The sequence below is a fragment of the Tympanuchus pallidicinctus genome, unplaced genomic scaffold (genome assembly GCF_026119805.1).
Source record: "Tympanuchus pallidicinctus isolate F22 unplaced genomic scaffold, pur_lepc_1.0 scaffold1, whole genome shotgun sequence".
Classification (NCBI taxonomy): domain Eukaryota; kingdom Metazoa; phylum Chordata; class Aves; order Galliformes; family Phasianidae; genus Tympanuchus; species Tympanuchus pallidicinctus.
Window position 1 is genome coordinate 69,303,664 of NW_026294618.1, and position 24,922 is coordinate 69,328,585.

Consider the following 24,922-nt stretch of genomic DNA (forward strand, 5'->3'; position numbering starts at 1 on the left):
CATGCTTCCTAGCAGCCTAGTGGGAACCTGAATAAGCTGATCTCTAACCTCAGTGAACAGTGAAGTCTGAGCCAGCTTGCAGCTAGCAATGAGAACAGCAACACCAGAAGCTGCTCCCTTCCCAGGATAAGAAATTATCTTGATGTGGGGGAACTACAGCACAGGATGGAATACTTTCTCACACGATCTTTCCCCTGTACCTTTCACCTTACTTTCAAGTCTTGGAGAAGCACTGTGCCAATACAGTTTGAGGACTCAAAGGGAGGGAGCCCAGAGGAAAACAGTGAGGTAAAAAGAGGAAGGGAGTGTTTCTGCACGCTCTTCCCACATGGCTCTAAGCTGGATTGCTAAACGCTGTTATCACACTTTGTAATTGCTTAATCAGCATTGGTTGCAAATTCGCACTGGAATTAACAATCCTAACTAGTTACTGAATATGCAGACTTAAGAAATGTCAAATCATGATTGCATGTGACGGTGTAATCACCAAGCCCAATTGTGTAGAGAGCATCAAAACTTGCTGAGGCAATAGATGAGCTTTGGATGTTATGGAATAACCTGTATCTTTTAATTCCTGGTTGATCCTTGAGTTTGGTGTTTGTTTATTTTTAATGCTCTCTTCTACATGAAATTCTGTTCATCTGGATTTGGGTATTATGTGCAGTGGGAGTTCATCCTCACTCAGCCTAGGTAATTTAAAGGGTTAAGTTCTTTTCCCACCTCTACAACTGCCAAAATGTTTTTGGGAGTGAAACTTGGTCTAAAGGAAGCGTCTGAATTTTGCAGTCCTTGTGTCAAGTTTTAAAAGACCAGAAAAAGAGTTAGAGTTGAATGAAATTCAGTTCTTAAAATAAAAAGAAGAAAATTGGAATGCTAATTTGACAGTGAAACAAAAAACTTGGAAAAATTAAAAGCTTATTCAAGAAGCTACAGTTTCTCACACCTATAATGTTGGTGTGTATGTTTTTTTGTTATGTGGTGGTGTGTCTTTTTAAGATCAAATCATTGAGGTGATTTCAGTTAGCCATGCTACATACTTGCAGGATCATGTTCTCAGTAAAATATGATAGCTTTAGCCCAGTTTTGTAACTGGACACATTAGCAAAAATTATCATGACTAACAAAAATTATAATGACTGCAATTTGGCTAACAACCGTTGAGAAACATTTATGCATTTACTGTTTCTCTGAACTAGAATGTGTTATTAATTAACAGAGTGTGAAAGTGTGTGTTCAACCAGCAAACAGTTGTTTTGGAGACATATGCTGATGCATGAAACCAGTACTGACAGAATAACTGATTCATTATAGGTAAGGGGAAGCAGGGACCATTTATTTTTGCGTCCTGTCTGCAGTCAAGTAGCAGAATGAGGGAGAAAAGGAGATATCTTTAAATGTTTCCTATCTGTGTTTTCTCATGCCTCTAACTGTGCTAAGCTTTATTACTGTTTCCCCATATGCTGAAGCCATTGATTTTATTTATTTATTTATTTATTTTCTCCTCCCAATAGAAGTCTATGCAGTGAAGGAGCTGATGCCAAGTTGTCTCTTGCTTAAAAACACCCTATCACCATGATGGATGATGTTTTTGTATGCTTATCTTTGCTTACTGTCATTTGTTTGGTTTGGATGGGCCTCTGTTCTTTCCCTAGCACTGCTCCCAGTGTATTACTGTGCTTTCTTCTTTATTAACAGGCATTCATTGGGTTGCTTAGCTTAAATGCGCTTTTTTTGGAGCCTCTCGAGGCATCTGCTTGATGATGGTTTGCAGCATCAGCAGTACATGTAATTTTAAACTGTTATGAAGTTTTACCTTTTCTGTCTTGTATTCCTACCTCATGACCCTAAGGAACACGCGAGTCAGAGCTAATACAGCGGTGCTGAGAGAGAGGTGTTTGAATCTGGCATATGTGTAAAGGTGAGACATGGATGGTTTATCTGAGTAAGAGACTGGCTTTCTCTGAATTGCTCTTGGCTGTGGTAATGAAGTAGGTATCAGCAGTTTGGCACGTGTCCTGCACGAGTGCCCCATCCACACAAGACAGCTTACTCAGTAATAACGAACAAGGTACTGATGTTGGATTTGTTGGCAATGTTTTAAGAATTTATTTAGAAATTGTAAAATGGCATAAACTCATACGTCAGGTTTTTCCAAAAGAGTAATAATAATAATACACAAAGTTTTAGTCAGACCAAAAGACAAAAAGCAGTTTGTTTCCAATTCAAAAAATACAAACTTTGCTACAGATACAAAATTATAAAAAGTTTATATTTTCCTCTCGATCTGGTGACAGACACATACAGAAGAGATGTATATTTCACCAGTTCCAAATTCATATAAGCTGTGGGAGATGATGCTGAAGAAAAGAACATCGTGGTTAAAAGAAAACAGAAACAACTTCTCGTCTTTCACTTAACCAGAAGTGAACACCGTTATCTTATTCCTTTGCACGTTTTTTGGTTGCCAACATTTAAATCAGTGTTATTCATGCTTCATATAACAATCAGAAATAACAGCAGTTTTACCTCATGCATTTATTTTAATATTCATCACATAATATCTTCTCACCATGCTACCTAGAAAGGTCAGTGTTTTTATTGACAACATTTAAGGGAGGTGGTATCAGCAATCATGATGAAAGGATGCAATCCGGATCCATAAATATTTATATCTACTGATTTAAGGAAAAATAATAGAAATCTTCCAATTGGGGGGAAAAAGTGATATTCTGCTTGTATTTGCTTCCAATAACAAACAGAACAAAAGGAAGGTTGCTTGGCAGAAGGGGAACGTGGTGCTGAGTACCTACTGCAGTCAGTGCACATCTGTCTCCTGTATTGTGCAAAGCTGCAGAAGCCCCACACATTTAGTTTGTGTGGCTTGCATATGGGCTTCTGCACATAAGAAGACTGAGTGCTTCTTAACCATGATGGGTTTGTGCTTCAAGCTGCCACTCCAGCCACCTGCATGTGCGCAGTATTCAGTACTACAAGATAATCACCAGAAATGTTGTCAGTAAAAACTACAAGCAGCTTGCTTCAAAGAAAAAGGAGGAGAAAAAAGAAAAAAAACCCTCAAAAATGAGAAGTTACTAAGATGATCTTTGTTTGGTAATTGTTGGTGACAGGTGCCGTTTGCATTTGTGATGCATTTGTTGCAATAACCTGTTGGTGGACTTGTAACTGTAATCTCGTTTGCAAAGCTGAGCTAGCCAAGATACTTGGGTTTTCCTATTATTTTGCCTGGTTCAAAGGTTAATTGTTTCCTATGCTATTTAAGCAGAATGCTACAAAGCTGGTGAAGCCTGAGATTAGGTTTAACAACTCTATTTCCTTGTCATTCCCTTTGTGAACAGAAGATGTACTCGATGGCTGTTAGCAGGTTGCTGTGCTCTTCATCCCTTCTAACAGGGACAGGTTGTCTTATTTATGGTCCAGAATGCACCACCTCATTGGCAATCACAGACAGTGTTTTTTCATGTGGTGGTAGTGGCAGCTTAGCCTTGACCTTCTCATTCTTACCTCTTTTATAAATATTATCATGTAAGAAAGGAGAACAAAAACTGCATATCACATTTCTTTTTGCTCTAGAACAACTAGGAAAGTAGAGGACTGGGTGCTCTCTGCCAACTTTACTAATTACACTTTGAAGAAAAGAAAAATTAGAAAAACAGACTTCTACAGCACTATGACAGAACTCTACCACCAGCCAAGAACAAACTACAGCAATACACTTTAATGGCTTTATTTACAACACAATGGAACGTTATGCATATAATAAATCACATTTGATACTTTTCCTCTTAAGTTCTCGTATATGTAACCTTGTGCTTTTTTTTTGTTTTTTTTTTTTTTTTTTTTTTTCATTTTAGTCCAATGTATTTCACTGTGTCTCAACTATGTAGCAAGTATGGGACATGACTGAGCTGTCTCCCTGTCGTCTTTGTTTTAGAAGCCAAATTGCTTTCCAAATTAAAGATACATCACAGTTTCCTACTATCCTCACTGACATTTGTTTTACAGTGCACACCTTCCAACCTCAGAAGAAGTAAGGGAGTGTCACCTAGGCCTGTGCCCATATTGACATTACTTCTCTGTAAAAATATCTTTGTGGTAGTTTATTTGTGTTGATGAGGGAAACACGAGTGTAGGCAATGGTACAGCACTGCACGCCCCGGGAGTCTGACAATACCCCTGATGGCACAGTTCTTCTATTTGGTCCCACTGAACTCAATAGGGAAATTTGCAGAGGAAAGAGCTGGGACAAGGATTCACAAAGGATGATATTTGGGTTCACATGGATAGATGAAAACTAAGCATCCCTCATTGTCCTGCAGGATAGATAGCTTGCTTACTGTACTTACTTAGAAAGATGCAGATGCTCCAAACTGACATATGCAGAAGTCAAGCTTCATTGTGCTTAGTAGAACAAGACTTTTTTAAACATTAGGTTTACAGGTGCCTCACGTGGACTCTGCGCTACGTGGGGCAAGATTCATCCCAGCTCAGAAGGCTCTATTCTCCTGTTTACAAGGATCAGCCTATGCTCCAGGGGCAGATACGTCCCATGAAAGGCATCTCTGTGCTTACCTAGGTGCCTGGGAAGCAGTCTGAATAGTTAGTAACACAATTTCTGCAAGGAACATACTACTAAAGGCTGGCTCCCTTCCAAAGAAGAGATTTGGAGGAAACAAAAGCTGGCAAAAGTGATGCTGTAGATGAAGAACATGCAGACAGCTGGGCTTATAACCAAATGGGAGAGTTAACTTGCAGAGAAACAAGCTATCTCCAGCCTGAGCAGAGAGGTGAAAGTAAGTGCCACACTTCTCCCCACCCAATGATATTCTGCAAAAGGAAAGTTCTGCTCTGGTCTATGTTTAGAGTGGTTTATGTAAAGTTCTGCTGCCACCTGGATGCTCTGCAAAAGTACACATAGAGTAACAGGTTTCCTAGCAGAATTCTAACTACTTAAGCATTTACTCTGTTACACTACTACTAAAACTGATCCAGCTGAAGTCATGAGACTGTGCTCTATGGGGTTACTTGGCTTATTGCTATGGATCATGCCAAATCCAAGTCCTTGAATGTGTACACAACCAACATATAGTCAATTTTGTTTAGATTCAGACCTGGTGTTGCTAATGCAGGATACCTACTTTTAACTGTATTCCTTTTATTTTATTTGCATCTCCACTAGGTTACAAAGAGACTATAATGGCAGTTACTTATTCTGTACCTCACACGTATCTGTACAGGTGTTAGAATAATAAATGAGCTTCTCTATGCTTCTCTACAGATCTGAAGTATGTCCCCACCTACTGTCCTTGTTTGCATTAAAACACAGTAACCTGTATCACTCGCTGCATTCTCCCCAAGGTACAACACTAGGAACCGATACCAAAGCATCTATGATAACCAAAACCAAGTACTGCAAACACTTCTAAAACCCATTCTGAATTAATTTTAAATGCCTGGTGGTGGGTGAAGAGTGGAAAGACCTAAATTCATTTGAATTTCTTTCACAGAATTTGGTAGTGAAGACAGAGGTTCAGTCCCAAAGCAAACAACACCTGGTTGCTTTTAATAAGAAAAGTGAAAGGGGAGTGTCTATTAAAATTATCACAGGATGTTTCCCAATATAAAAATCTATGTGAAGCCTACGTACAGTATTCCCACACACTGCTCTGACTGGCAATACTTGAAGCCAATGCTGTGATTACAGCTCTTGTGTTCACTGAAGACAGGTTTGCAATGAGCACACTCAGGAAGAAGTCTGGGGTCCAGGAGCATTTGAGCTGAGGTAGGTTAAAGCAGACCCACTAAATTAGAAAATCGTGCATGAGTTCACATGGCATTAAATGAAACTGAAAATTAAAACTCAGTTGGTTTTCGCTATTTTCTAAGAAATGAAGATGAGTGCAGCACAGTTATGTCTAAAACTTTACTAATACAATCCACGTCAGAGTGAAGAAAGTATAGTTGTACAGTTGCTTTCCCACTTAACAGCTAAGGTTATATTTTCCTGCTGTTGGTTTTGTTTCCTATTTCAGTCTTGACATTACTAGAGGTGCACAGCTGTTCTGCAGGAGAGGTGGCCATGAGATATCAGCCAGGTATGGGCACTGGTGACAGGCTGTGATTCACCTGTGAAATTGCCTGTAACTACTGCAGGATGGGTTGCCTGTCCCTCTCTGCAGTGGCTGCAAAGAGGATGCTGCCAGTGAGGTGCTGGCTGCTGTGTCTCAGTGCAGCCCTCTGTGCCACCTGAGCCATGTGTCTGAGACTGAATGCACACCTGCAGCTGGCTGCTCTGAGAGAGGCCTGAGCTGACGATCCTGTGGCCATAGCATAATGTGAGGCAGTAAGCTGCATTGGTATTAGAGCACACTTTTTCAGGCTTCATACCTGCTTGGCTGAGAACAATATGCATGTGCGTATATGTATGCTTGGGTAGGAAAATCTGTACAAGAAGAATTAAACAGAGGGTTTAGTACATCACTAGGATGTAAGAGTTGGTGCTTTTCATGTTGGATATCACCACGCTTACGTAGGATTGAAATAACAAAGCCCAGAATGTCATGGACACACACAGTCTGCTGCATCTTGTTCTTATGCATCACCTCTATACACACAGTTGCATATGTTAACTTGTTTCAGAAGAAAAGAAACACACATAAATCAATGTGTTTTTGGACACCAGAGTACAGGTGAGAGCTCTGTTCTGTGCTGGGAACTTCCGTGGTGGTCAGATTCATGTTGTCATGGACAGGACCTGACACGGCCTCTTGCTTTCATGGGAGATGCAAGATACATCCAAGTCTTGAAAGGATTTATGTCCCATTCCAGAAAAATTCTTAAAAATTGATTTAGCATTAATCTCATAAATCTCTCCTGTTTAAATGCTTCATGGAGACCAAGACATTAGTTACATGATCATAATCTAATAGAAAATTAAGGCTTCTGATCTCAAAGCTACATTGGAACTACAGCCGTGTAGGACTTACTGGGATAAAGGCTGGAAAGCAGTATTTCTCTATGTGGGATACTTTGCACGTACCATATTTAAATAAAACTCTTATTAGTTAAACTAAAAAAGATTCCTCTTGCTTCATTTTTCAAGTGATGTGCTGATAATCATCAATGGATTTTCTCTATGAGTAGTCCACACAGTCACAGTTAAGTAAGATACATGAAAATGTATCAGAAATATTTTCCTCTCCACTTTTCATATCTGAATTCTGCACATACCATGCTGTAAGCTCAAATAAGCACAACTATTACACAACAGCATCTGGAAACTGTTCTTGTTCTTGTTGAAGATAAGTGCAAGTTCTGCCACTGAACTGGAGGGGAATGTAGTGCAGAGCTTATGGCGATTTGGAGCCAGAAGGAATAGTTAAGTGTTATTTGAGCCCCTGGATGTAACAGATAACAGAATCTTGCCTGTGAATTCTTTAACTGAGCACACAGCTTCCACTTCAGCTGCCAGAACACATGCTGTCTTCAATTAAGGACTGCAGGTGGCAAAGGAATCTCGTTCACCAACTGGTAAATTGTTCCAGCAGCCATTGTTCCCCAGTCCTGGTCTTGCCTGTGTTTTCCAGCATGCACAATATCTTTTGAGCACAAATCCCAGCCACAAGAGAGAAAATAAACTCATTTAACTTCTCACCTTATAAATACATACATGTGTATGTGTGTGTGAGCACATGAGTGCAGTGCAGATATGTTCAGGTACCCATCTGTAATCCAGTGCCAGTTCTGTGGGTATGCTTGCTATGGCTTGTTAAACTAAAGATGGAGTGGGCTAGTTGTAACCAGCAGAGTGCTCAGTGAGCAATGGTGTAGAACATTCCACATTAGGGAAGAGAGTGCTTTTTTACTGACTTACTGAAATGTGCCAAATCACACTGAGACAGCTTACAGAATCCAGCACAGGGTCAGGCAGGAGTGTCATTAGTTGCTGGGCAACTTTGGCTGCTTTACACATTGGGGAACCTCCAGTCCTGTGTGCAGTGTCACCTACATAAAAAAGAAATAACACCAACTATCAAAACTGGAACATCTCTAGCAGAAAGCATTTGTGAAGGCCCAGAATAAGCAAATGACAAGAGTGGGGCTGTGGAGCTTCTGATCCAAGATTAAGTAGTTAACTATATTTATGGGATGATACTGAGCCCCTAAAATTACCAGGAACCCGTCTGTGCTGAGCACCTTGGGGCCTAGAAGCCAAGTGCCAACAGTTCTTCCTAAAGTAAGCCACTATTTCTAGAATTCCAACAGTACTCCCAAGCCCAAGGTGGTCAGAATTTTTGTGTGAGGGACTCTAGAGTAGTTCAGGAAAACAATGACACTGTTGAAACAATGTACTGAATATATAAAAAAAAATCCTTTCTTCCTTGTTCTGGCAGGGCAGAGCACAGTTCCTTCTACAACATGACAATATTTCTGCAAGTTCAGAGTTCCCACACAGACATTTCAGAGCACCATTCAACAGCAAGTCAAATTCATAGCTTCCCTCTCACACCTTGTTGGCCATGCCTTGCTTTATTTTGGTCGTAGAAAGAACTTTTGCCAGCTGCTTACAAGATGTAGGTATTAAAGGCAAGCTGCAATTGAAAACCATTATTGAAAATAGCAGGGAAGTGCCTGTGTCTTCTACTTTTGTGCATCAAATACAGTAAAACTAGAAACTTTCCTGAAAGATTTAGATGCCACCGTCTTCAGGCTTCTGGCTCTTTCCACAGGTAAAGGCTCTGGCTCTCCATAGAACAATAAATGTTGGAAAAGACCATTAAGATCATCCACTCCAACTGTCAGCCCACCCCCTCCATACCCACTAACCATATCCCTCAATGCTACACCTCTTGTTGCATTACCTCCTGTTTCAGCCATATGACGTGGTTTTGAAGTTAAAAAAGCATAATATTTGAAGTGTTTCTCCAAGAGGAGATCCTCTTGAGAACAGAGCAGTCTCTGAACTTCACCAGTGATGTGCTGACTGAGCCTTCTCTGCTGGACTAACCCCCTGACCTATGCTGACTTTGCTCAACTAACTGCTATGCTGCTGGATTTCTGTCTGTTGCCAATGCTAATTATCTCTCAATGTAAGATCTAAGAAGAATTCACATCCTTGTGTTGTTTTTGTCAAACTGGCAGAGGAAGCCTTAGCACTGCTGCTTTCTAAGTGGAGCATTGCAGCAGAATGATGAAGGCATGCAGGCATGTTGACTTGTTTTTATAACACTACCCTTTGCATCTGTGAGGCAAGACAGAAGGCTGAAATCAGTTTTCAAGAAAGCATTAGTAGCCTGGATGTCTGACAAGGAAAGAGCCAATATCCACACTGACTACCTGCCTATGATGCTATCAGTCACAGCAGAAATGGCCAGGGGCACATAGCCCCCTTTACCTGAACAGATTAGGTTGCACTGAACTATAGAAGACTTACCTGAACGTTTCGGTTGAGGCTTAGTGCAGGCATGAAGACACCCTCTATGTTTTCAAAAGCTGGAGGCCCTTGTTGCTGCCCATTTATGTAGAAAGTCAGGCTGTGCTTATTTAGATCCAGGAGGACACCAACAGTGGCACCTTTGGAAACTCCTCCTTCTGTCCTGAAGTACAAATGCACACAAAGAGGTTTAATGTAGACAGAGTGCTGTACCACTGCTGTTCCCTCTAAGACATGCAGTCTCAAAAAACAAGGGAAGAATGGAGCAGCACAGCACAGTGCTTATCCCCACTGCACTTTGACTGTGACCATGCCACACCTTTACCCAAAAGAGATGTTCATCAGAGCTTAAAAGGGGTGTCATAAAGAGAAATGAGGTCCATCTCTCCTCCAGCTGTAAGCTAAGAGATGATAATGGCGCCCAAATCCCCTAGGCTGACAAGAAATGGGCAAGTGAGTAGATCAGTCCATTGCTCAGTGTGCAAGGCAGGACTTCTGGAGGCAGAGCTCCTGAGAGTGCCCCTGCTGTAGAATACTGTTGCACAGCAGAAAATGTAAAAGCAGAACGCTTGTGTCCTTGGCACTCATTTGAATCACTCTACCTGCTGGCAGCTAGAAGCTTATCTTGGCAGTCTCTAAGGGGACCTGATTTTCCAGGGTCTGGGGGGCCCACATAGGTCCATAGGCACTGGTTTTGGGGAGGAAGGGAAGGTAGGGCAGATTAGGGACAAGCACAGGTCCATGACCAAGCTCCTTCAAGAGCTGGGGCACAGCTATTAACACTGGTGCTAATTGGCTGTGTCAGGAGCAGCTGCTGAGAGCTACCATGGTGTCAGATCTTGCCAGGGCAGACCCAGCCATTACATGCATGAACGATTTGACACTAATGCACTTTGATTCGGGGGTTAGTCAAATCCAATAGTGCTTTAAAGAGCGTTGAGCAAGAAATCTGCTACATATGCAGATTGGCCACAGGCACCACTGCTTCACTAATGTCACAGGGGCTATGCGATGGATTTACAGCCTGACACAATTTGTTCAGGCTAAATCAGATTTCAAATCATTTGTATCAAGAAAGGAAGTGACTGTCTTTTCTATCACAAGCTGCCCTGGGCACATGAAATTCACAAGATAAATGCAGTTTTAACAAAAGATTTATTGTAAGAGTTGGCATATATATAAAAAAAATTCAAATACAACTAGAAACATGGTGCAGGGTAAGACATTTTCATCGTGTCCACTAGGTGTCATAAACGGGTTTCCTTCAAACTAAATGTGGCACATGATATTTCCTTTAAAGATAACAGGAGCTTTATCCATGATAGTGACGGCAATAGTGTGCTGACATCTCCATTTAAAGCTCTTCACACAATAACAAAACAGTTGAGAATCACCAGTTAAGTTTTCAGATACGTAAGACGTATAACTATGCAGTTCTGAGCTCCCTTAAATTTATTCCTGGTACTCTAAGCATTAATACGCCTGTTTTTGTGCTCCTCTCCACAACTGTAAACATACTATTTTCCAACAAAAGTTAGGACGTTTGCCCATCCTCAGGATCTTAGTATATAGGATGTTTGTATTGAATGCACTCAATCATAAAATTCATAATGGTTCTGTGGGAGGTGGCAGCACCACAATTCAGAACTACCTACGTGTGGGTTACATTATTTTTTTCTCCAGTGGGGAACAGCTCTGATTGTAGTGCACCACGTTTTATATCAAGCAGTGTTTTAAACCAGATTTTACGACATCTTTCTAAATGGCATTGATTCTCTTGGGGAAACAGCTTTGCCTTTTTGAGATGATGATGCTCTTTCCAATATAATAAACTAATTTGCTTCTAGTGGGCTAATTAGCCGTGTGGTACACAGTGACATTGAGTGACTTCTCTGCAGTCCACAGGGAATGCTGTGCTGGAGAGGAGCTGCTGCTGGCAGGGCACACGGCCCAGCCTGTGTCAGCACCTCCAAGAGCTGAGTCCTTTCTGCAATGCCTTTTTAAACTGATAATGGTCATTGTGCTATAGGCTCCTGACAGCCTGCAGGCTGTGTAAAGGGAAAGCACAGCCACCTGCTACAGTGCTTGTTCAATGACGATCCATTTTTGAAGACACGCGCCACTCTTTCATTATTCCAAGTAAATCCCAGTTCTCACACAGCTTTTCACACAGTCTGACAAACATTCATCTCTGTGCACAAGGCTCAGTGCTGACTCTGACACTGTGTGGAAGGCTGAAAGGTCTGAGTATGGATACACCAATTTGGCTGCCCTGAAAAGTGCAACTGACTCTTGCAGTGGAGTCTCACCTTCCCAGGATGGTTTCAGCAGCATTTTGGGCAGTTTGCAAAGCTGGACTGAAATGGTTTGGGGAATTAAGAAGAGCAGTAAGTTTCACTATCACTGAAAAAATCAATCTTAATATATAAGCACTGTTTAATATGCTGAAGAATTAGTTTAACTCTGCACTAGCAGCATTTATATAGTGAGCTTTGCAGGAACTTTGCTGCATCTACTGTCAAGAACAGTCTTTTTCAGTCAATTGTAACATTTTCGTTTGATGAGAACTTGGCCTTGAGACCTCCACGATTTTGACTTTCCATGTCTTCCAGCATAAAATATAAAACATTCCAGTGTGATTTCAATCACTTTCTTCATGCAGCAATGCAGTGGCTGGACTATTGCCTACAGCACAGGGTACTCCTGCTTTTGAGAACATTATGAGGAACAAGTACTGCCATGAGTGCCTCTGAGCAATGGGCACAGGTCTCTGGTGTGAGCTGGTTACTTCCAGGAACAACAAGACTTCAAGGTGCCTCATAGGGCTACGTCCCTGAGCTGTCTTCTAAACTGGTGTTTGCTCAACCTATTTTCAAAGGTCTCTCTGGGTTTGATAGCATTAGATTCATTTGTTCATGCCTTTTTTTCTAGCATTGCTGAAGACAGGCCCAGCCTGTCAGTTTTTAAGGATGTAGACAGGTCTCATGGTGCATATTGTGAGTGAAAAGAACAGGAAAGTGCTCTAAACCTGGCAGGCCCAATGCCTAGGTCTTTCAAGCTCCACCTCAGTTTATCCCTGAAGCCATTCATTAATTTATCACTCTAATTTAACTTTGAGCAGATTTGAATGGATGATATGATTACTAAGATATAGTCTCCAATACAGGAGCATCTGAGAGGTTAGAAGTTGGCGAGAAATTTTCTTTGAACTGTGACAGTGTGTTCTCACGCCCTTGTCTCCAGTGGGAAAATGGCGAGGCAGCAACAACTGTTTTCACAAGACTACCACAGCTAACGAGTTAAAAAACTGACCTACTTGACTGCCACAGTTAAAAATATAATGCTTAGACCTAATTTCATTGAAGCGCATGTGATTCCATGAGACTACATGCCCTTTGTCAGTGTATTTCACTTGAAAGAATATTTCATTGGTCTGCCCATTCCTTGGATATGCCTGCAAAATCTTTGGGCTTTCCCCAGTAAAAACAGGGAAGCTGTTGTCAACAGAAAGTACTCTGCTCTCCTGTTTAAGCAGGAGAGATTTAAGATTGGAAATTCAAAGTATTTCCACTGTTTGTGCTTCTCAGAAGGAAAGATTTTGCTTGGCTCATGTGTTGCTTGTGGGAAGGAGCACATCTGTGACCAAATAAAAAAAATAGGTTTCTGGGACAGCAGCACACACAGTGTTTGCCAGCTTTTTTCCAGAAAGCATAAGCTGTTTCATAGAGCATTAAAATTAACACAGCTTAACATTACTTCCACCCTAAATCAAATCAAATCAAGATATTAAAGGAACAGAGAAGCTTTGGACACATTCGTTATTCTGATGTTATTTTACTCTACGTTTGCTCAGGACATGGTTTCCATATTTACTTAGGACATTATCTAAGGCCTTTGGGGCCAATGAAAATATTCACCTTTACTTCAGATAGCTTTGGGTCCAGCTACAAGGTTCTTCCAATTACTTCAAACAGAAATTACTCTCTTACTCACTTAAAATACAAGTATGTTTTCGAGTATGAGTGACTATTCAACAGGAGACATTACAAGCAGCTTTAGGATGCCATGAATACTGGCATGAACTTCTCTCTCTAAGAAGATAACACAAGCATTTGAGCATTTTAAAAAACACTGCAGACTTCCCTTTTAATTATGTGATATAACAGAAACAATGTCTGAGCTCATGAGTATGGAAAACTTGCAGAGACATTCATTGGAAAACTAAACCAAAACTGATTCCCAGTCTGCCAAAGACCTGCTGTATATCCCCGGTCAGTCACTTTGTACATCCATCTCCCATCGTGGTAAAGTAGGTACACAAAGACACTGTTCCAAAATACACACAGGATTTAGGATCCTGAATCTCAGCCTTTAGCTGAGATCTTCTCAAGGGCTTCCGTCCCTGTAATACACAGCTGACTCAACTGTGGCCTGACCCTCCCTCTGGGCACAGAGTGAGCAGTGCATTCTTGCACTGGTGGTACCCCAGGGGCCCTCATGTGAAGCTGATTGTATCTCCTCTACATGGGGCAGCATCCCATCAAGGAAAACAATCAGCACTTCACAGAGTTAGCTACTGCAAGTTCTAAGAGCCATGCCTCCATGTCAGCACAACACTAAATCCATGCTAATGTGCAATGTCCCTGGGGGATTCAGCCCTGGAACCACCTTCAGCTAGATCTATCCCCACCATTCTGTTGTATGGAGCATGCAGATCCTCTCTTTTAGTCAGGAGAGAAAATGGGGTTTGGTAACTATGGTTTGGGGGTATCCCCACATCCTCCTTTGTTGTCATGGTTGTCATGGTTGTCATGGTTGAGACATCTTCCAAAGGTTTTGAACACAATGACTCAGTCGAGGGAGGCAGACAATTTGCCCTCACAGCCCTATTGTCCACATCACACTCAGTCGTGGCCTACAGCACAGCACTTAGTCAGCTTTCAGGACTCACAAACACCTACATTTTGGCCAAGCAATCACCAGTGAGTTTGCCTAATGACCCTGTAGCCAAAGGTCTTCCTAAAGAACAGAATGGATCACATTTCCCCCTGCGTTCTTCCAGCAGTGAAATAAATCCTGCATCTATGACTGCATGGCACTCCTATCTATCGACACTGAGGGTGAGACATGCAACTGTGGGCTTAAACAAAGCAGGGGAGATTCAGTTCAGATCTCAGGAAAAACCTGCTAAGAGAGGATAATGTACACAGATACAGATTGCTAGGGGAGAAGATGCCATTGCCATCACTGGTGATTTGTAAGAACAAGTGATGCAGACTTCTGTTAGGAATAAAATAACTCTATTTGGCAAGGAGATGGACTACAGCTTACTGAGATCCCTTCTTCTGATGACAAGCAACAAAAGCAATCAGTAAGGAGAGAAACATGCAGACAGTGCTTACCGGTTGGTGTGAGAATTGCAGTGCATGAACCAGCTGCGGTTGTTGTCAACGTACATAGCCCACGCCTTGTCATCCTTGCCTAGCATCATGTCCTTGACAACATTAATCCTGGCAATGCCAAAGGCTGGATCAGGATGGTTGTCATACCGATCCACGTGCAGTTCCCAGTAATGCACGCCCTTGGAGAAGGCGGCCGTGCCAAGGACAACGCGGTCATCGTAACTGCTGCAGGTGGCGGTCTGGTTGTCGTTCGACAGCACAATGTCCCTGTGAGCTGAGGAGGGGTCGAAAGTGAACCATGCCACTGTGTGAGGGAAAAGGAGAGGCAAGATTACAGCAGAGTGGGCTGCCACTACCCATCAGCCACTTTATTTCCACTAGGACAATGAGACTGAGACTTCCTAAAGATCCCATGGCACTCTCGAATAACAAGGAGTTCTTCCTTGTTAAAAAAGGCAGTTACACAAGATTGCTCTGCACTGTGACCCAGCTCAGACTGCCCTTTGGTGAATGAGAGAGAAAGGAAAGAATGCTTCATGCAATCTGCATAGCCCAGTAATAACTGAAAGTTGCCTTTCAGTCCATTCATCTTGAAGGTGCTGTGAAGTGTAAATTACTCATGTGTCTTGTGTCATCTGTGCCTGCATATCAGAGTGTAGGTTTTTAAGGAGAGTGACTTTCTGTTCTCACATAGTAAGAAGAAAGTCATTGAAGAAACAAAGCCATTTGCAGATGTGAATTGTTCAGGATTGCCTCTAATGGAAAAGGAGGACCGATGTATCCACAGTGGTTAGGACAAATTTCATCAGTTTATCAAAGGGGGGAAAAAGAAATCCAACCAGAAAAAGCACTTAAAGTATAAAAGTTTTATACTGGCCTATTTTGGCAACAGCATAAAAGTGCATGTAAGGACAGCACGTACTTCCCAATTCATTACGGTATCATTACTGAAGATGAACTTCTGTAATGCCCGCATGGATGTCAACTATAATTACAGAGGAACAAGCATGAATTCCCATCTCTGTCTTATCAAACCTTGCTGTGAAATTGAAGCAGTAAGTGAGGAAAAAAATCCAAAAATTCATGGAGGAGTGGAGGCGGAGTGGCATATAAATATCCAGTGCCTAATGGCCTCCATATGCTAAAACAAATAAAAAACTTAATTAGACCCCAAAAGTAAAATTGCATTTATTTGAAACCTGAAGTGTTACCTACAATGGAAAATTCCCTAAGGTTTAAAGAAACGGGCTACTTGACTATTATCATTACTGGATTTAGGTCTAGGTTATTCCCCCAGAAATGGCAGGCTCAGTGCAGCCCAAGTGCACCACAGAAGCCACCAGAATACATCAGAATACACCCACAGCTGTTTGTGGTATTGGCACTGACACTTGACAGCATCAGTCATTCGCATGCAGGTTGGATTCAACATCAAACTCACCATCTGATGTCTGTAAAATAACTGTCTTGCTGTATGGACCAACTCCAGATGAGTTAAAAGCTTTGACTCTTGCATTATAGGTGCTGTTGAAATGAAGGCCATCGATAGTGCAGAGAGTCTCCTTGCCAACGTATACTTCCTAAACACACACACACAAAAACAAAACAAAACAAAACAAAAAACACAACTGTTCCTTTCTGCCTCATAATCACATTAAGATTTGTAAACATGAATCATTAGTAAATAGCTTATGATGGCTTCAGAGAATGCAGAGTGCATGCTGTTATAACATGAACAGCTACAGAAGTGAAGACAAGAGGTAAGGTCAGCAGTGGAGACACTAAGGTGAAGGTAAAGCTGAGAAGGTACAGCACCTAAAGGGAATATAAAGATATATATATATATTTTTAATCCTATTTGCCCATAACTTTTACTCCAAAACATTTACTCCAAAACTGTTTTGGAGAGTAGTCCCAGAACCTTAACCACCATAGCCCTTCTTAATATTTATATAGGACCATAAAAACAGGGAAAGGAGGAATTAAAAAAAAAGTAAGTACAGTTTCATTCTGTTGGAAAGGCTTCCTCATGCCTGCATTAATACATGATTCTGAAACCCGCTAAGACAGGGCCAGAAGAAGCCAGCCTCCTAAAGGTTAGGACCACATGCATCACCTGATGAAACAGCAATTAGACAGCAGAGATGCAGTAAGAGTCTGCAAGGATTTGTTAAAGAGCAAGCATTGGTGTAAAGTGAAATATTGCAGGAGGAGGAAATGCTAGGCAAAATAATGAACAGGATCAGCCAGATGATAGTTTGTGATGACTGTAAGTAGCCTAGAAACCTCACGTTTATTGGAAAATCAAACAAAGTAATAGAATATGAGAGAAAAGGAAACAATTGTGTTTAGGCAGCAGGCTGAAATTATTTCACAAGTATTTATTTAGATGTCAATAATACTAGAAATGTTTTATCTGTGAAGCTGGAATGTGCCACACATCACCCCTAACACCTCATTCATTATGCCACTCTTACCTACTGACTGTGTCAGCAGCTCTTGAACAAAGGAACCTTTTCACATCTCCAGTGGAAGAGACCAGCCTCTTCAAATATATGCCAAATGGTTCTTGGACCAAGGAATCAAGAAATTCCAGAAACACTGCATACTACTCAAAATGCAGTACCAACACTGCTGTTTTTTCTAATGAGGAGCATCCAAATGAGGTGTCTCTGCTGGCTGTGGATATAGCAGTCTGGCACAGGAAGGCAACTGAGGGAGGTCAGGCAGGCCAGTTCCAGGTCACTTTCACCTTTAGTAACCTTCAGGGTTCAAGTGGGAAGCCAGTTTACAGCTCCTGGACAAATCACATCCCATGGTTTGGCATGATTTCCCATTTGTGAAGAGAGCAGATGTGCTCTGCAGTAATGATTTCAAGGCACTAGCCTCTAGGGATGGCATTGGTTTAGCATGGTCTTGAAGTAACAGAAGCATGAACAGCAGCAGCAAGCCACAGCACTGCAGACCACTGCTTCCAGCAGGACATGGCTGGCAGAAAGCTGTTTGAATTATTTCTGTGGTTTGTTTTTTGGGATGTAGAGGGAGAGGATGGGAGACTGGAAGTATTCAGTACCCTCAGGCATAAGCAAGCAGTCATGGAATCACACCAGAGTTCTGGGAGAATGGCACTTGGGGTGTCCTCCCATACTTACCAATGCCTCTGCAGCATACCTGAGAAACACTTCCCCCAGCCTTGTCTCCCTTCCAGAAAAAATATTTAGCAAACCTATATTTTTTTACACAGGAAGCCAATTTAACTCAGAAAAATAGGAAAAACTGAGTTGCACTTCCAGACCAAGAATCTCATCTGTCAGAAGAGGCCACTGTGGACAGACAAGAGGAAGGACTACAAAAAAATCTTTGATATGTGGCATGAGCCACTTTCAGATCTTACAGGCTGGTATGGGATTTTCTGTAGGGGCGTTCTCCAGGAGGGACATGCAGTAGATATGGCAGTGACTTGAAATTCTCTTTCAAATCCACAAGGCCTCTTTGCCAGTACCCAGGAAAAATTTCAACCAAGCTTCCTATCACAGCCGGGACTTCTAATGAGCAGAAACCACAACCAAGGCTTTCTACATCTATTTGACAGAAGCAGGGATGCTTTGATAAATTGTACCTTCCCTGGCTCCTCTCACCCTCCTCTCAGACATGAATCTATTTCCTGAGGAAACTTATATACAAAGAAATACAAATAAATGCTGAATTAAATTCTCACTCGAAATTGGCCACCATCTCCATCGTCAAGTTCCAGGATATAACCCTCCACTGGGTTGTGGCTCAAAGGTGGCATCCTCCAGGCCAATGTCACACTGTTGTTTCTGGTGCAACACTTCTCCAGTTGCAGTAGTGGGACGGGTGGCACTGTAACAGGAACTGGGTACAGATTAGTGTAGCTCTGTCCTAGATCCTCGGTCTGTGCCGGGAGGAGGACCACAATCACTCATTTCTTTCCCTTCATTGGAGTCAATGTTATTATAGAATGATTTGGGTTGGAAGGGATCTTTGATCTAGTCCGACCCTTGAAGAGAGCCCTTGAAACAAAACCCAGTAAAAAATAAATAACAAAATGTCATTATTTAGCTAGACAAACCATTTGGTTGAAATATGTAAATTCAAACATATTTGGAAATAATTCCAGTTGCAATGTTTATCTAACTCTCTAAGTTCAGCTGGCAAAAGGAACATCTGTATCACAGGAGACTGCTTGTAGCTCTGTCCTTTCAGAAATTACAGCTGCAGTGTTACCTACAGAGATGTTTTTTTACTGACTGGCATAGGAAAAGCACCAAGGGACTGTGGAGAAGCATTTCAAAATAAAAGTAAACAGAATATAACATTCAGCCGTGCCCCTGTGAGGAATGAGGCCTCCACCACACTTTCCCCACTATGCACACCTAAAGCCTCCCTGTTCATGCCTTGCTGGAAATTATAATGAGAAATTTCCATCTCTTAGAGAGATTTGGCACATGTCTTGTGCACGATTGAAATCACACAGGATAAGTGGGATAAACGTGACATACAAACCCTGTCTGTTCTTCTGCCCAAGGCTGAATTTCAGTGCTAAGATCATTTCTTCAGAGCTGCATGACGTCTCACACGAAGCTGAGTGCTCTGAGCATTCATTGACTGAGCTCTTAACTATGTCAATTTGCTCTTCTTTTATATACTCCACTTGGAGCCTCTAGTTTATTTTCCTCCTCTGCCTGCATGAGAGCTAAGCCCTTGAGCAGTTCCTTTCATCCCATTTAACCCCTGAGTGTAAAAAAAAGGTTTGCTCGCTCTTCATGTAACAAACATTGTGGAAAAATAGGGAAAATGCCCCTTATTGCGTCAAGGGTCTAACGCTTCACCCCCACATTGGAACTGGGGCAAAAAATCAACATTCCACTAGTGATAAATAATACAGAAGTTACCCTCTGGCATTACCCATCACTGCAGAGAACCTAGGAGTTTGGTAGCCCAACAGAATGAGCGTCGTGTGTTACAAAGGAGCTCTATAAACCAGCTCTTGAAGAATTTTCTGCAGAAAGAGAAGGAAAAAAAAAAAGGCAAAAAAGACCCCCATCTTGTTGCTTTTTCTTGGTCTTCAAGAATGATTCAAAGAGTATAATAAATAAACATCTACTTGTTTTTTACACATGAAAAGTTCAGATTTTTCTCTGGAAGGCACTATGAGGTAACATAAATGTGGCATTGTGGGAGCCAAAAAATGGAGGGCAACGAATTCAGAGATAAAGGCTGATTAACTAACCATTTAAATGGTTAGCTAGATGGCTAACTAACTCTCAAGAGACATTGACTGGGTCCCTCCAACTTCCAAATCTTCCTCTGGCAGAACTAAATGAAAAACTCATTCTTGAAGCTTGTAAATTACAAAACCACCACAATTTCTGAGCTGTACAGCCACTCAGAGGTCCATGGGTAAAAAAATCCCACAGAGCAGGTGTTCAGCTTTGCTGGATTAGACTTGCCATGCTTGCCCTCTTGTCTCCCTCCTGCTGCAGCCGGACACAGATGGGCAGAGGTTTACCCTGACCTCAGACTTCCTCAGGGAGGAAAGAGGGTGAACACTTGTGAAAGTCATAGAAAATGTGGAAGGTGTTGAATAACTGGGACGCTGGGATACACTTCAGAGTAAAAAGCCATGGGATGGCACAAAGACAAGACAAATATAGGTTAACTACCAGAAAAGAAGTTGTCTCAGATGTTAAATAACAGCACTGTCCCATTTATTGCTCAACTTAAAAGTCCCCTAGAGAGTTTTTGAAGGAAAAGATTAAAAATATAAAGGGAGAAATGATACTACTTTGGCACAGCAAGACCTATTAATGAGCTTGAATAACATCCTGCTATTTTGAAAGTGCTTCACAGAGGTCATGCTTAGCTAAAAAATGTGCCTTGTGTCAACCCAAAACACATTGCTTTGTGAAGTTGATCTCGCTTCATAATAGAATAGGGCTGTTCTAAGACTTTATTATTTGTCATCTTGACAAAGCAAGTAGTGCAATGATACCCTCTGCCTTCCCAGATTGAGTTTTAAGAACACGAATGCAGTGGGAGAGTGAGACCCTTAGAATACCCTGAGTTGTAGCAAGAGCACTAAAAACAGTGTCATCAAGAGAGAAGGAAAGACCAGAGGCAAAGACCTGTTTGTGATGCAGAATAAGCAGAGCCAGAGATAAAACCTAGTATGAAGCATTACTGTTTTATTATCAGAGCTGTGCAACTAGTGGCTGGAGAAGCAGAAGCTGAAGATGTCTCTGAGGAGTTGTCAGGGACTGTTTTGTGGAAGAGCGAAGGAGCCGTTCCTGACAATGAGTATGCAACTGACTGCTCGGAGGTGGCGCAGATAAGCAAAGGGTAGTAATGTTCTTTCCTATGTTATACCTAGTCTCCCTTTTGCAACAAATCAAGATTGCATGGCCATTCCAGCTATTTGAACAAAGAAAATGAGGAACACATATTATTTGCCTTTGTTTATAGCTTGAACTGAGAAAATGCCTGGTACACAATGTGTCGCTCATTGAAGAAAGAGGAATTACGTGCCAAGGCACTGAGAAAAAGCAAGAAAGAGAAAAACACTCAGACAGAGGAAGAAGATCTCAGAAAGATCAGCAAACCAGCAAATAGTAGAGCCATTCGTGTGTCTCAGCAGGTCAGCCAGCCTGGGGACTGTGGTACTCTTACCAAAGCACTCAGTGAGATATTTTGGTCAATCTGATTGCTTGAGCATCACTTCTGCATCTATCACATTTCTGGCCCCTGCACATCTAATCTGGTACTGAATTGCTTTTGTTTTTTGTAAAAAGAAAAAAACAAAACACTCCCTGATCTTTATTTGCTGAGATTGGCTTTAGATGTGGGCTTACAGCGTCCACCAGTAAGGTACATCAACAAGTCATCAGAGCAAATCTAATGTGATTTGTTCTCATTTTCATTCTTCTTTGTTCAACACAGTGAATCAATGTTTACTTACAAGCAAGCTTTCATTCTAAATGATCCATGCAAGTGCACTGAGGTTGAATGAGGCCAGAGATTGAAAAAAATTTTAGAAATTCAGTCATGCACTAAGCATCAATAACACTATTACTGACCTTGGTTCACAAAGCATTTGTCATGAAACATCCTGCAGCTGGGAAAGCTGCACTGACCTTGTTCTATTTGGCTCTCCCCAAAATCCCTTTACAGATGTTCTCTGATGTCTGTAGTGCATCTACTCTTGACAGATCAATCTGTACAGCGTGTTTATAACACTCCCCACTCACCACCAAGTGTTTGGCAAAGAGTGATGACACGTGGGTGTGCTAAGATTGGAGTAGGTAAGATTGGAGAAGGAGGAGCAGAGGTGAAGAGACAGATCTTTTTGTGTGTGAAGCTGGAGGCTCAGAAGTCCCAGTGATTTTGCTGCAGCACCCTGCAACACCAGCTCTTCTCACTGCAAAGTGATTCTCCTAGTGGAGAATCCCCCTCTACTCCAATGCTTCCTTTGTATTACCTGTATTTTGAGATGCAAGACCACTAATGCATAAGAAGATAACACAACATTGGTTGATGTCCATAGAGGTACATATGTCCAAAAGGATGCCAATGGATGTAAATTTCAGAGACAAAAATGCCAACACATCAGACTGAGTAATTCAAATAGATTTCTAGTCATAAGCTGGAAAATATAAATACATCCATATGTACTAAATTGTCCTTGGTACCTATGGATGTTGGCTCTGGACTAGTCAGTGGCTTGTCCTGCTCAGGGACATGGAGGTGCAAAAGGAAATAACACAGTCCCTTATGCCTCTGCAGCAATGGTAAAGGAAAAATGGCACAAAGATGTGAGAGATGACACCAAGCTTTGTGGTGTGTCATCCAGAGGGACCTAGAGAGGCTCAAGCAGTGGGCTTAGATGGTTCAACAAATCCAAGCGTAAGGCCTTGGGTGATGGCAACCACCACTACCAGTACAAGCTGGGGAACAGAAGGATAGAACACAGCCCTGCCAAAAAGGATGTGAAAGTACTGGTGGATGGCAAACTGGACATGATCCAGCAATGTGCCCTCGTAGCCCAGAAAGCCAACCATATCTCCTGGGCTGCATCAAAAGAAGTGTGTCCAGTAGGGTAAGGGAGATCTTGCCACTCTACTCTGCACTGGTGAGACCTCATCTGGAGTACTGCATCCAGATGTGGAGTCCTCAATACAGGAGAGATGTGAACCTGATGGAGTGCCTTCAGAGCAAGGCCACAAAAACGATCCAAGAAACAGAACACCTCTTCTACTAGAACAGGGTGAGAAAGCTGCAGCTGTTCAACCTGGAGAAGAGAAAGTTCTAGGGAAACATCATAGCAGATTTTCAGTATCTAAAGAGGAGATTATAAAGAAGAAGGGGACAGAGTCTTTAGTAGTGTCTGTTGTGATAGGACTAGGGGAAATGGTTTTAAAATAAAAGAGGAGAGATTTAGATTGTACATAAGGAAGACTTTTTTTTATGATAAGGATGATGAGGCACTGGAACAGGTTGCCCAGAGAGGTAGAGGGAGCCCTCTCCTTGAAGACATTCAAGGTCAGGCTGGAGGGGGCTCTAAGCAACCTGACCTAGCTGCATATGTACCTGCTCCTTGCAGGGGAGTTGGTCTAGATGACTTTTAAAGGTCTTTTCCAACTCAAATGATTCTGTTTCTATGATTCTATAAATGGCATTTCCACTGCTGTTTGCAGTATCTGCAGCCAGGCTTGGCCTTCATGTGCACCAGCTTGTGACAAAACTGGTGGGACATGAAGCGTATTCCCTGGTCATTGCCAAGATAGCCCCAGGAAAAGCCCTTTCTGAGGCCTAACTCTTTAAGTGCCACTGGGGAGCAATACTCAACCTGGTCTGTAACCTCTCTGCAGGTTTGAGCAGAAGCTGTCCAGTCCTGTCCTCTGCATCTCAGGCTACGTCTAGCTCTGTGCGAGAGCTTAACTGTGATTCTACATCAAATGAGGATGTCAACAGACTGCAGCAGCTCTCATAGAGCTCCAGCGAATCTGGCTCAGTTAAAATCTCTAAGTCCTCCAGCTTACTGACAGATGAACATCCAAAAGCCAAATTCCTAAGCTGTTCTCACCTCAAGTGACCTGTGGTTAATTAGCAACTTAAGTGGATAGTTTAGCTAAATTCTTTATATGTTTGGGAGGGAGAGTGGTGCAAGATTAGTATTAAATATATTTAATAATAAATATGGCCAGCATTAGATATAAACTGATTTAAACAGATAAATGCAGAGAGTATTTGGGGAAGTTTTATCAGTATTACTCAGTCTCTCGTCTGCTTTTCAGAGGAGCAACTCTCAGACAGTTTTTGACAAACTTCTTTAGCACAGGCTGTTTCTGTGGAGGTGCAGGCCACTCCTAGTGAGCAGACTGTGGCCTTTAACTGTTTACCCATTGTTTCTCCATACATTCACCGGCCAAGTGATCCACCCTAATTACTCCATCTTGAGTATCACGTGTCCAGAATTAGGCCCAGAGAGAACAGATAAACTGAACACAAATCCTTATACTTATTTTGAGAAAAAAACAACAAGAATAGCAAAAGCTGATATACAAAACACCACATCCAACATCACAACATGAATGCCCTTAACTTATTCATTAACTTCTGAAAGCCTCTACTCTATCATCTACTCACATAACTAAGGCTTGAATCACCACAGAGTGAAGATCATGGCATGATTCCCAGGGATCACAATGGGTTTAACATCTAGATAGTCTATGTATCTCGCTAATCTACTCTGTATAAACCAAGTACATTACAAGCATGTGATTGTTAATATATATTTTTTTGCCCTTAGCATCTGCTGTTTATCAGCTTCTGCTTTTAAATAATTTCCTTTACCTCCTTTTCCTTTTTCTGTGTCCCTCAGGATGACTCTGACACCTGGAATCGAGGAACAGTTTAGCAATTGGACTACCTTCCTTCTGTCTCCCAGTTTTATTTTAATCATGACACAGTTTTCATACATGGGTTTATAGGGCTTATTTCCCTATAGTGCTTATTTCCCTATTCCAGCATACGTGTGCTGAGGGAAATA

The 24,922-nt window shown here is 41.8% G+C and overlaps 1 protein-coding gene across 12 annotated transcripts in view; it reads right to left on the bottom strand.

Moving 5' to 3' along the window:
- Nucleotides 1-2,095: 2,095 nt before the first annotated feature.
- Nucleotides 2,096-24,922, bottom strand: part of TRIM67 (tripartite motif containing 67) — a 37,389-nt gene continuing 14,562 nt past the window's right edge. For 3 of the 12 annotated variants that reach the window (XM_052695038.1, XM_052695008.1, XM_052695000.1), the window contains 5 exons: nt 18,572-18,717; nt 16,295-16,433; nt 14,854-15,157; nt 9,452-9,614; nt 2,096-8,022 (listed from right to left, as the gene is read on the bottom strand). In XM_052695038.1, the coding sequence (XP_052550998.1) occupies nt 7,957-8,022; nt 9,452-9,614; nt 14,854-15,157; nt 16,295-16,433; nt 18,572-18,717 (818 nt within the window). In that variant the 3' untranslated portion in view covers nt 2,096-7,956. Of the gene's footprint in view, nt 8,023-9,451; nt 9,615-14,853; nt 15,158-15,206; nt 15,245-16,269; nt 16,434-18,571; nt 18,730-24,922 lie in introns of all 12 variants that reach the window. The other 9 variants (XM_052695085.1, XM_052695066.1, XM_052695057.1 and 6 more) reach the window with 6 other exon arrangements.